The sequence below is a fragment of the Scyliorhinus torazame genome, chromosome 15 (assembly GCF_047496885.1).
Source record: "Scyliorhinus torazame isolate Kashiwa2021f chromosome 15, sScyTor2.1, whole genome shotgun sequence".
Lineage (NCBI taxonomy): Eukaryota > Metazoa > Chordata > Chondrichthyes > Carcharhiniformes > Scyliorhinidae > Scyliorhinus > Scyliorhinus torazame.
The window spans coordinates 185,851,729-185,865,480 of NC_092721.1; the positions used below are offsets into that span (position 1 = coordinate 185,851,729).

General features: G+C 44.9%; 1 protein-coding gene across 2 annotated transcripts in view; it reads left to right on the plus strand.

Annotated features, from left to right (window-relative positions):
• LOC140392064 (cohesin subunit SA-2) overlaps positions 1-13,752 on the plus strand; it is a 169,838-nt gene that overhangs the window by 68,508 nt on the left and 87,578 nt on the right. For both annotated transcript variants that reach the window (XM_072477283.1, XM_072477285.1), the window contains exon 7: positions 2,451-2,522. In XM_072477283.1, the coding sequence (XP_072333384.1) occupies positions 2,451-2,522 (72 nt within the window). The remainder of the gene's footprint in view (positions 1-2,450; positions 2,523-13,752) is intronic.

Genomic DNA, 13,752 nt, shown 5'->3' on the forward strand with positions numbered 1-13,752 from the left:
CTTGCATCTATCCTGCCTTGTCCTGTTAGAGTCTTATACATTTCTATGAGATCCCCCCTCTTTCTTCTGAACTCCAACGAATACAATCCTAACCGACTCAATCTCTCCTCGTACATCAGCCCCACCATCCTACGAGTCAGTCTGGTAAACCTTCGCTGCACTCCTATAGAGCAAGAACATCTTTCTTCAGACAAGGAGACCAAAACTGCACACAATATTCCAGGTGTGGCCTCACCAAGGCCCTGTATACTAGTAGCAAGGCAACCCTGCTCCTGTACTCAAATCCTCTCGCTGTGAAGGCTAACATACCATTTGACTTCTTTACCGCCTGCTGTACCTACATGCTTACCTTCAGTGACTGGGGTACAAGAATACCCAGGTCTTGTTGCACTTCCCCTCTCCTAATTTATGGCCATTCAGATAATAGTCTGCCTTCCTGTTTTTGCGACCAAAGTGGATAACCTCACATTTATCCACTTAAACTGCATCTGCCATTCATTTGCCCACTCACTCAACTTGTCTAAATCACACTGAAGGATCTCTGTATCCTCCTCACAGCACACCCTCCCACCAACTTTGTGTCATCTGTAAATTTGGAGATATTACATTTTGTTTCCTCATCTAAGTCATTAATATAAATTATGAATAGCTGAGGTCCCAACACCGATCCCTGCAGGACCCCACTAATCACTGCCTGCCTTTTGGAAAAGACCCGGTTATTCCTACTCTTTGTTTCCGTCTGCCACCCGCTTTTCTATCCATCTAAATACACTACCTCTAATCCAATGCTCTTTCATTTTGCAGGCTAATCTCTTATATAGGACTTTGTCAAAAGCCTTCTGAGAGTCCAAATAAATCACATCCACTGACTCCCCTTCATCAAATCTATTAGTTGAATCCTCTGAGAATTCCAGTAGATTTGTCAAGCGTGATTTCCCTTTTGTAAATGCATGCTGACTCTTTCCCCAAAACCATTTCTCTGCTAATACTGATCTCTGTCTATTCATCCCTCTCACTAAACCCTGTGTTCTCCAACATTTCTGGTATGTTATTTGTGTCCTCCTTTGTGAAGACAAAACCAAAATATGTATTTAGTTAGTCAGTCGTTTCTTTGTTCCCCATTATAATTTCCCCTGTTTCTGACTGTAAGGGACCTACATTACCAATTTGTTTCTCTCACATATCTACAGAAACTTTTAGAGTCACTTTTTATGTTCCCCGCAAGCTTACACTCATGCTCTACTTTCCCCTTCTTAATCAATCCCTTGTTCCTCCTTTGCTGAATTCTAAACTGCTCCCAATCCTCAGGTCTGTTGATTTTATTAGCCAATTTGGATGCTTCTTCCTTGGATCTAATACTATCTCTAATTTCCCTTGTGAGCCCTGGTTTGTCCACCTTTCCCATTTACCTTTGCGCCATGCAGGGATAAGCAATTGTTGCAGTTCACCCATGCGCTCCTTGAATATTTGTCCACCGTCATCTCTTTAAGTAACGTTTCCCAATCCATCATGGCTGAGTTGTGCCTCATATCATTGTAGTTTCCTTTATTAGATTCAGGACCATCTTCTCAGAATCAACTATGCCATTCTCCACCTTGATGAAAAGTTCTATCATGTTATGGTCACAATCCCCAAGGGATCTTGCAAAACTAGGTTGCCAATGATTCCTTTCTCATTACACAATACCCAGCCAAGGATGGCCTGTTCTCCAGGTGGTTCCTTAACGTTTTGGTCCAGAAAACCATCCTGTATACGCTCCAGGAATTCCTCCTCTACGGTATTGTTGCTAATTTGATTTGCCCAATCTATATGCAGATATAAAAGCACCTATAATTACAGATGTTCCTTTATCGCATGCTTCTCCAAGGATCTACAAGAGCAGCAGCATGTCTGCAGCTAATTCTGGTATGTTTCTGCCGAAGGAGGAATCCTCCCCCTGGGGAGATTCCTCACTCTCAGTCCCGATTGGTCACCCAGACCAGGTGACCCTTACTCTGCTGTGTTGTCCTTAAAGGGACAATCACCGCCAGCACGCCAGAGACGGCGGCAATTTTGCCAGCCTGAACCAAAGCCGCTTCCCGCCTCCAATGGGAAAATCCGGAGTATGATTTTGCATTTCCAGTGAGGAAAAGGTGGATCAGTTGTGATTGGGCGATAACTGGATATCCATCTTGGTTGTCATGTTTGTGGCGTTTTGCGTTAAGTAAATTGTCTGCCGCATAATTTGCTCGCCTAACAAAATTGGCTGGGGTTTAAAGTAAGTAATTGTAGGTGAAACTCTGAGAGGTTCTGAGGACCTGATTTTGCATTATGTTCTGTTGTTATCTCAGTGACCGACTCAAATTGCTGCCACATTGAATTGAACCTCATAGACAACTGTTTCCAAGAAAATGTTACTTTGCCTTTTACAATGCCCATGAAATTCAATGTTACCATTGTATCTTTTGTAGGAGACGGGCTTGCAGTACAAGAAGTTCATGGTGTACCCCTGGATCCTAAATGTTACATGGCCGCTGGATCTGGTATTATTCCTTCACTTTAATGATGACTGCATTTTCCCCATCATAAGTAGAGATGTGTTTTATCCTCCCTTATTCTCCGCAACCAGATAGATAATTTGGTATCCACCTGTGCACCAGAAAAGACAACAGCAAACCCAGCCCTGTCAACCCGACAAAGTCCTCCCGACTAACATCTGGGGGCTTGTGCCACAATTGGGAGAGCTGTCCCAAAGACTAGTCAGGCAAAAGCCTGGCATAGTCATACTCAGAGAATCATACTTTGCTGATAATCTCCCAGACACCACTATCACCATTCCTGGATATGTCCTGTCCCACCAGCAGAGGTGCGGTCACAGTGGTATACACTTGGGAGGGAGTTGCCTTTAAGTCCACAATATCGACTCCAGACCCTGTGAAGTCTCATGCCATTGGGTCAAACATGGGTAGCTAAACTTCCTGCTGATTACCATGTACCATAGACAGGGTCCAGCACATCACTTCATGAGTTCCTCAGGGTAGTGTCCTAGGCCCAACCATCTTGAGCTGCTCCATCAATTACCTTCATTGCACATAAGATCAGAGGTATGGTTGTTCGCTGATGATTGCACAATGTTTAGCACCATTCAGTACTCCTCAGATACTGAGCAGTTCATGTCCAAATGCAGCAAGACCGTGACAATATCCAGTTCCCCTCCAAGCCACTCACCATGCTGACTTGGAGATATGTCGTCATTCCTTCATTGTCACTTGGTCCACGAGCAGGTTCCATGGAATCAATAGACTCCCTGCAGTGTGGAAGGAGGCAATTCGGCCTATCGAATCTGCACCGACCCTCCAAAAGAGCACTTTACCTAGGCCCACATTCGCGCCCACCCCTGTAACCCCATAATTTGGCATGGCCAATCCACCTAGCCTGCACATCTTTGGACTATGAGAGGAAACCACAGCACCCAGACGAAACCCACGCAGACATGGGGTGAACGTTCAAACTCCACACAGGAAGTTATTACTGAGTAAGTGCCACTTGATAGCACTGTTGATAATCTCTTCCATCACTTTGCTGAGGAGTAGACTGATGGGGAAGTAATTGGCTGGGTTGGATTTGTCCTGTTTCTTGTGTACAGGACATATCTGGGCAATTTTCCGCATTGCCGGGTAGATGCCAGTGTTGTGGCTGTACTGGAGCTGCTTGGCTAGGGGCACGGCAAGTTCTGGAGCGGCACAGGTTTGCAGGACTTTGCCGGAACATTGAGATGGATCATCCCCTCAGCATTCTGCCTGAAGATTATTGCGAATGCCATAGCCTCGTCTTTTGCACTGGTGTGTTGGGCTCCTTCATCATTGAGGATGGATGGGAATATTGTGGAGCCTCCTCCTCCAGTGTGTTGTTTAATTGTCCACCACCATTCAGGGCTGGATGTGGCAGGACTGCAGAGCTTAGACCTGATCCATTGGTCGTGGGATCATTGAGCTCTGTCTATAACTTGCTGCTTATGCTCTTTGGCACAGAATAGTTTAGTGTTGCAGCTTCACCAGTTGACACCTCATTTATAAGTGTGCCTGATATTCTCCTGGCCTGTGCTCCTGCACTCTTAATTAGACCAGGGTTGATCTACTGGTAGAGTGGGGAACATGCCAATTCAAAAGGTTACAGATTGTGGTTGAGTAGAATTCTGCTGATGGCCCACAGCATCTCATGGCTGTCCAACCTTGAGTTGCTAGATCTGTTTGAAGTCTATCCCAGTTAGCAAGGTGGTAGTGCCGCACAACACAATGGAGGGAATGCTCAATGTGAAGATGGGACTCCATCTCAACAAGGACTACACGGTGGTCACTCCTACTGATGCTGTCATGGACAGATGTGGCAGGCAGGTTGGTGAGGATGAGGTCAAGGATGTTTTTCCCTCTTGTTGGTTCCCTCGACACTTGCCTCAGTCCCAGTCTAGCAGTTATATCCTTTAGGACCCGGCCAGCTCAGTCTGTGGTTGTATTACCGAGCCACTCTTGGTGTTGGACATTGACATCCCCTCCCAGGATAAATTCTGCACCCTCGCCACCCTCAGTGTTTCCTCCAAGTGGTGTTCAACATGGAAGAGTTGAATGACTGATTCATTAGCTGAATGGGTACATTACGTGGTAATCAGCATGAGGTTTCCTTGCCCATGTTTAATCTGAAACCATGAGGCCTCATGGGGTCCAGAGTCGATGTTGAGGACTCCCAGGGTAACCCCCTCCTGACTGTATACCACTGTGCCTGTCGGTGAGACAGGATATACCCAGGAATAGTGGGATGTTACCCAAATCCCTTAATCCCAAAATTTCTGTCAATTTCTGTGAGTATGACTATGTCAGGCTGTTGCTTGTGTAGATGTTTTAGTTACTGTGATATGAAGAGTCTAAAGTTCTGTTCCTTTTTCACAAACAAACATTTATTTCATTCCAACAGCCTTTGCACAAAACTCTAACTATACATCACCTGACAGAGGCCACCTGAAGCCCCTTTACATATCAGTGTCAATTAATGGATACTTAACATAAATGAGACAACTAATTGCAATGTCTCTTAACCCATTACTTAACAGTCTCCCCTTCCTTGGAGAAAAAAAAAATTAGGTGAAAACAAAATTTCAAGAAACTCAAAAACACACACATGATTTCCCCCCCTTTTTTTTGTTTGGCCGAGAAAGAAAAAAAAACAGTCACAGAAACAAACGCCCTTCATTAACAATATCCAAAAGTTTCTGTGAACTCACCCCTCTTTTCGTAAAACAGTCTGACAGTTGATAGCTCCTGTCGACCCATTTAATTTCTGTTATTTCCCCTCTGTCCAACATCTGCTTCAAACTTGTGATGTCGATCCGTAACCTCTTTTCATTGACACTTTTTGTAGAGTGCACATTTTCCCAAAGGGATTTATTGTCAGTGTGACAGTCAATAGGTATATTACCCAAATCCCTTAATCCCAAAATTTCTGTCAATATCATACTTATATAAAAGGCCATATCCACCACCTCTACAAGGCTTAACGTCTCAGCAGCCAAAGTGCTTTTTACCACTCCTTATTTTCTTTGTTTCCCACACAAGTGGGCAACATTTACCATTGTTCCCCAAAAGGAAAATTATAAAACCTCCTGCGCTTGAAACCCCATCACATAAATTTGCGTAGGACGCATCACTATAAACTATGAGTTTCCAGTACCTAAGGTCATCTAAAACCGGGAACTTCAAAACACACTCCTGCATTTTTAGTTTGGCCAACGCTTTATTTGCTCTTATTATGTCTTCCACTTTAGGATCATTCATTTTTGTACTCAACTCTAAGACATCAAAACTCACGTCCGGTCTAGTCTGTCTACCTAACCAGTTCAGATGCCCAATTAAACTTCGCAGTTGCTCTTTTTCTATCTTTGAAACCATTGCATCTTTTTGTGAAACTCGGCCACGACTAATTGCTATTGGGCTGATGCTTTCCAAACAAGATTGCTGACGTAAAGTTGCTCCTAACTTAGTCTGTCCAATTTGCAGTCCAATATATTTAAATGCATCGGAAGCCTGACTTCCAACCCTGAATTCTTTCCTCAAGCCAGAGATTACAATAGCTTAAAAATCACTAGTCCCACCCCACAAAAAGTCATCGACATGCATCATAAAAATGCCAGAAAGATTTCCTTTATAGTGCCAGTAAAACATTGCAGGATCTGCTTTCAACTGGCAATAGCCTAACTTTAACAAAACTGACCATACTGACAAATACCAGACTCGAGATGCATCATTTAATCCATATACACATTTGTTCAACTTCCAGAGTACCCCTTCTGTGTTAGCTGCTTCTTTAGGAGGACGGAGAAAAATGTCTCTTTGGAGCTGATGCCCCTGCAAAAAGGCAGCTTTTATATCTATAGATTTGCATTCCCATGCCTTTGTGGCTAATACAGCCAAGAAGATCTTTAAAATAACCTCTCCTGCTGTAGGTGAATCTACCCTTAAATCCTGATCTTCTAAGTTTTCTTCAAGTCCCCTTGCCACAAGCCTGGCCTTTGCCTTATAAGTTCCATCCGGAAGAACCTTTTCCGTGCAAATCCATTTGTGGGATAGAGCTCTTTGTCCCCTATCCGGTACTTCCGTGTATACCCCAAATTCACTCCAACTATGCAATTCTTGCTGTTTAGCTTCTGTGATAACTTTTTCATCTAATTTATTTGAAGCCACCAAAATCTCACGTGCATGTGGGCTTCTACTCCTATTAGTATTCGTAGTCTTACTCATGTTCCGAGATCTTGATAAACTACGTCCCCTCTCCCGCCTGGTATCTCGTTCTGTACTGCTACTGCTTGATCTTTCCCTTCTGCTGTGGATTGTCCTTTCAATAGTTCTCGACCTTTTCCTGCAGACCTGTTCACTATCCGATGTACTATCTGAACTGGCATTGCGTTTCTGTGCCCTCCATTTTTGAACTTTGTTTTCCCAATCCATTGTCTTGACTCCTTCCCCTGAATGCTGTACATTCAACCAATGTTTATACTTTCCAGTGGCCTTCCCTGCTCTACTAATAACAGTTGCATCCTTCCATTAGAACATAGAACATAACAGCGCAGTACAGGCCCTTCGGCCCTCGATGTTGCGCCGACCTGTGAAACCACTCTAAAGCCCATCTACACTATTCCCTTATCGTCCATATGTCTATCCAATGACCATTTGAATGCCCTTAGTGTTGACGAGTCCACTACTGTTGCAGGCAGGGCATTCCACGCCCTTACTACTCTCTGAATAAAGAACCTACCTCTGACATCTGTCTTATATCTATCTCCCCTCAATTTAAAGCTATGTCTCCTCATGCTGACATCACTATCCGAGGAAAAAGGCTCTCACTTTCCACCCTATCCAATCCTCTGATCATTTTGTATGCCTCAATTAAGTCACCTCTTAACCTCCTTCTCTCTAACAAAAACAGCCTCAAGTCCCTCAGCCTTTCCTCATAAGATCTTCCCTCCATACCAGGCAACATTCTGGTAAATCTCCTCTGCACCCTTTCCAATGCTTCCACATCCTTCCTATAATGGCGACCGGAATTGCACGCAATACTCCAAATGTGGCCGCACCAGAGTTTTGTACAGCTGCATCATGACCTCATGGCTCCGAAACTCAATCCCTCTACCAATAAAAGCTAACACACCGTATGCCTTCTTACAAGCCTCTCAACCTGGGTGGCAACTTTCAGGGATCTATGTACATGGACACCGAGATCTCTCTGCTCATCCACACTGCCAAGAATCTTACCATTAGCCCAGTACTCTGTCTTCCTGTTATTCCTTCCAAAATGAATCACCTCATACTTTTCTGCATTAAACTCCATTTGCCACCTCTCAGCCCAACGCTGCAGTTTATCTATGTCCCTCTGTAACTTGTAACATCCTTCCGCACTGTCCACAACTCCACCGACTTTAGTGTCATCTGCAAATTTACTCACCCATCCTTCTATGCCTCCTCCAGGTCATTTATAAAAATGACAAACAGCAGTGGCCCCAAAACAGATCCTTGTGATACACCACTAGTAACGGGACTCCAGTCTGAACATCTCCCATCAACCACCACCCTTTGTTTTCTTCCAGCTAGCCAATTTCTGATCCAAATTGCTAAATCACCCTGAATCCCATGCCTCTGTATTTTCTGCAGTAGCCTACCGTGGGGAACCTTATCAAACGCTTTACTGAAATCCATATACACCACATCAACTGCTTTACCCTCATCCACCTGTTTGGTCACCTTCTCAAAGAACTCAATAAGGTTTGTGAGGCACGACCTACCCTTCACAAAACCGTGTTGACGATCTCTAATCAAATGATTCCTTTCCAGATGATTATACATCCTATCTCTTATAAACCTTTCCAAGATTTTTCCCACAACAGAAGTAAGGCTCACTGGTCTATAGTTACCGGGGTTGTCTCTACTCCCCTTCTTGAACAAGGGGACAACATTTGCTATCCTCCAGTCTTCTGGCACTATTCCTGTAGACAAAGATGACTTAAAGATCAAAGCCAAAGGCTCAGCAATCTCCTCCCTAGCTTCCCAGAGAATCCTAGGATAATTCCCATCCGGCCCAGGGGACTTATCTATTTTCACACTTTCCAGAATTGCTAACACCTCCTCCTTATGAACCTCAAGCCCTTCTAGTCTAGTAGCCTGAATCTCAGTATTCTCCTCGACAACATTGTCTTTTTCCTGTGTGAATCTGACGAAAAATATTCATTTAGCACCTCTCCTATCTCCTCGGACTCCAAGCACAACTTCCCACACCTGTCCTTGACTGGCCCTACTCTTACCCTAGTCATTCGTTTATTCCTGACATATCTATAGAAAGCTTTAGGGTTATCCTTGATCCTACCTGCCAAAGACTTCTCATGTCCCCTCCTGGCTCTTCTTAGCTCTCTCTTTAGGTCCTTCCTAGCTAACTTGTAACTCTCGAGCGCCCTTACTGAACCTTCATGTCTCATCTTTACATAAGCCTCCTTCTTCCTCTTGACAAGTGTTTCGACTGCTTTAATAAACCATGGTCCCCTTGCTCAATCACTTCCTCCCTGCCTGACAGGTACATACTTATCAAGGACACACAGTAGCTGTTCCTTGAACAAGCTCCACATTTCCATTGTGCCCAACCCCTGCAGTTTTCCTCTCCATCCGATGCATCCTAAGTCTTGCCCCATCGCATCATAATTGCCTTTCCCCCAGATATAACTCTTGCCCTGCGGTATATACCTATCCCTTTCCATCACTAAAGTAAACATAATCGAGTTGTGCTCATTATCACCAAAATGCTTACCTACCTCCAAATCTAACACCTGTCCTGGTTCATCACCCAGTACTAAATCCAATATGGCCTCGCCTCTCGTTGGCCTATCTACATACCGTGTCAGGAAAGCCTCCTGCAAACATTGGACAAAAACGGACCCATCTAAAGTAGATTATCATAGAATTTACAGTGCAGAAGGAGGCCATTCGGCCCATCGAGTCTGCACCGGCTCTTGGAAAGAGCACCCTACCCAAGGTCAACACCGCCACCCTATCCCCATAACCCAGTAACCCCACCCAACACTAAGGGCAATTTTGGACATTAAGGGCAATTTAGCATGGCCAATCCACCTAACCTGCACATCTTTGGACTGTGGGAGGAAACCGGAGCACCCGGAGGAAACCCACGCACACACGGGGAGGATGTACAGACTCCGCACAGACAGTGACCCAAGCCGGAATCGAACCTGGGACCCTGGAGCTGTGAAGCAATTGTGCTCTCCACAAGGCTACCGTGCTGCCCCTGTGTACTCGAACTATAGCGTTTTTGGTCAATATTTGGAAAGTTAAAGTCCCCCATAACAACTACCCTGTTGCTTTCTATCCTATCCAGAATCATGTTTGCAATCCTTTCCTCTACATCTCTGGAACTTTTCAGAGGCCGAGAGAAAACCCCTTAACAGGGTGACCTCTCCTTTCCTGTTTCTAACCTCAGCCCATACTATCTCAGTAGACGAGTCCTCATCAAACGTCCTTTCTGCCACCGTAATACTGTCCTTGACTAACAATGCCACCCCTCCCCCTCTTTTACCACCTTCCCTGAGCTTACTGAAATATCTAAACCCCGGCACCTGCAACAACCATTCCTGTCCCTGCTCTATCCATGTCTCCGAAATGGCCACAACATCGAAGTCCCAGGTACCAACCCATGCCGCAAGTTCACCCACCTTATTCCGGATGCTCCTGGCATTGAAGAAGACACACTTTAAACCACCTTCCTGCCTGTCGGTACACTCCTGCAACATCAAAACCTTACTCATGACCTCACTACTCTCAACCTCCTGTATACTGGAGCCGTTTCCCAATTGACTAGACCCTTCAGGCAAGTATGTCACTTTTGTACCAAATTTTGGCAGTTGCCCTTTCGGAAAAATGGCCTGTTCTAATTCATCAGAAGTGTTGTGTTCCTCCACAGAAACCCTGTCTATATCAGTTAATTGGTCCTCATAGTTCTGTAACACATGCGTACCAGATGACTCTGATTCCTCGTCATGTCTGTCTGCTCTGTCTAAATTTGAAAATTTGTAATCTGTACCCATTATCCTTGATGGATGTACCCTAACAGTTTGATTACCATGTTGCAAAATAATTGTTTTTCCATCTATGCCTATGATCTTCCCTGGGCCTTTCCAGTCATTAGAATTGTCTCTCTTATAGTATACCATGCCTCCTTGCTGAAAAACGGCATCAGATGGCCGTACGTTATGTCTTAAAGCTCTGCAAATTCTTTCAGAGAATTCTGCTTTCAAAAAAGCTTTTGAAAAATGAAAATTGCTTATTGTCACAAGTAGGCTTCAAACGAAGTTACTGTGAAAAGCCCCTAGTCACCACATTCCGGCGCCTGTTCGGGGAGACTGCTACGGGAATTGAACCGTGTTGCTGGTCTGCTTTCAAAGCCAGTGATTTAGCCCTGTGCTAAACAGCCCCTACTGCTATGTAATGCATTTAAATGTTCAGCAAAACCAGAGCTAATTGAAGTCCCCTCCCAAGCTGGAGGCTGGTCATCCAAAATGGACGGAATTTTAGGATTTCTACCAAACACTAATTGATAAGGACTATAGCCCACAACCATCTGCAATGAATACTTTGCATGTACTGCCCATGCTAATGCTGAATTTAGCCTGCAATTTGGTCGATCTGTCAAAATTTTCCGAAGCATGTCATCGATGACAGCATGATTTCTTTCACAGACACCATTACTAAATGGGCTTTCTGCAGCCATATTCATAATTCTGTAATTCATGTTTTCACACATATCCCTAAACTCATCATCAGCAAATTCTCCCCCATTGTCCGTAAGGAATTTTGCCAGTGGACCTCTTCCTGTCCCTATCCATTTTTCCACGATTTGATCCAGAATTACTCTTTTCTTTACTTTGTACAATCGTTGATGGACTAAATCTGGTTGCTAAATCTACAAAATGCAAAATAAATATATTATTTCCTTTATCCCAGATCTTAAGGTCCATGGCCACAATGTCGTTAAAATCCCTGGCCAAAGGTAGGGTTACTATCGGTCGTGCTGGTGTCCTTCTGTACTTCCTACAAACTTCACAGCGGTTACTAACCTGTTCTATCAGTTTAGTATAGTCGTCATCCCTTACTCCTGCATCCTTTAATAAATATTTCAGCCTCCGAGGAGACGGATGTGCAAATTGCCTATGCAGTTTTAATACCACAAGCTTTTTATCAGCTAAAGTCCCATATTCAACTGCCATTAACACATCCTTAACCACTCTACTTGAAATATTGTTTGTCAGTCATGGAATACAATAGTGTCCCGACTGTGTAAATTGTAAGTCCACCGTCTTTCCAAAAACTGGTGCCTTATCCTGTTCCATATCCAGTTTAATGTGTGCTTTCTTCATCGACGGTCTGCTCAGAAGCAAAGGTATCTCACTTTATACAACATCCGTGCTAATGAAATGATTCACTCCGGCAATATTGTAAGGGATCACCACTCTTTTCAGCGACTTCAGAGTATTATCATCCCCAAACCTGAAACTTGTGGAACTTTCAAATTCCTTAACCTTGTTACGATTTTCAGCATTCAAAGAGTCCAGGTAACATTTTAACCAGTCAATTCCACACACAGTAGATGTGCAGCAACTGTCCAACACAGCACAGTTGAAGGATTCTGCAACCAACACCCTCATTACCAGCATAAAACTGCTTGTCAATAGGACAATGCCTTCTTTCTGGTCACTATCTTTTTCCTCTTCTGACTCTTCCATGTCATGTGTCGCTTCAAACACTCTATCATAACGAGTTGGACAGTTGAAAGCATAATGGTATTGAGAGTCACATTGAAAACATCGATTTATCATGCCCCGTTCATTTTTGGGGTTCATCTTCCTATTGTAGGTTCTAACTGGGTTTCTGTCTTCATAATTTCCTTGTCTCGGTCTCCTTCTATAGTCTTGAGCCCTGTTCGTAGCCATACGATTTTGCCATCCTGTTAGGAGTGTATCTTCCATATTCTGCCTTATTGCAGGCTGACCTATTTGGGTCATCAGAGCCATCGGAATCGAATGTTTCCCCAGAAACTTTTGTAAAGCTTTTGTCACCTGTTCGAATAAGGTATCCTTATCAGTAAACTGAACTGCTGTCAAAACCAGGAGCCTATCCGTCTTGCTCACTCTAGCACGGTCAAGTAATTTAAAGGCCAACACAGACTGTGGAAATTCCAGGTTGTGTTTCTGCAGCCTTTTATATAGTCTGCCAAAACTGAACCTGAAGAGGTTGGTGGAGCAAATGGAGGAGGACTTCAAAAGATGGGACATGTTACCGCTCTCGCTAGCGGGCAGAGTGCAGTCGGTCAAAATGGTGGTCCTTCCGAGGTTTCTTTTTGTGTTTCAGTGCCTTCCCATCGCGATCACCAATGCCTTTTTTAAGAGAGTAGGCAGGAGTATTATGGGGTTTGTGTGGGCGAATAGGACCCCGAGGGTAAGCAGAGGGTTTCTGGAACGCAGTAGGGACTGAGGAGGGTTGGCGCTGCCGAACCTAGGGAGCTACTACTGGGCAGCAAATGTGGTGATGATCCGTAAGTGGGTGATGGAGGGAGAAGGGGCGGCATGGAAGAGGTTGGATATGGCGTCCTGTAAAGGAACGAGCCTGGGGGCGCTGGTGACGGCACCGCTGCCGCTCTCGCCGTCAAAGTACACCATGAGTCCGGTGGTGGCAGCAACGCTAAAGATCTGGGGCCAGTGGAGACGGCACAGGGGTGCAATGGGAGCCTCGGTGTGGTCCCCGATCAGGGGTAACCGCCGGTTTGTCCCGGGGAGGATGGACGGGGGGTTCCAGAGCTGGCATCGGGCAGGGATTAGAAGAATGGGGGACCTGTTCATTGATGGGACGTTTGCGAGCCTAGGGGCACTAGAGGAGAAGTTTGAGATACCCCCGGGAAATGCTTTCAGATACATGCAGGTGAGGGCGTTTGTGAGGCGGCAGGTGAGGGAATTCCCATTGCTCCCAGCACAGGAAATTCAAGACAGGGTGATCTCGGGTGTATGGGTCGGGGAGGGCAAGGTGTCGGCAATATACCAGGAGATGAAAGAAGAGGGGCAAGCGCTGGTAGAGGAGCTGAAGGGTAAATGGGAGGAGGAGCTGGGGGAGGAGATTGAGGAGGGGTTATGGGCTGATGCCCTAGGTAGGGTTAATTCCTCCTCCTCGTGTGCCAGGCTCA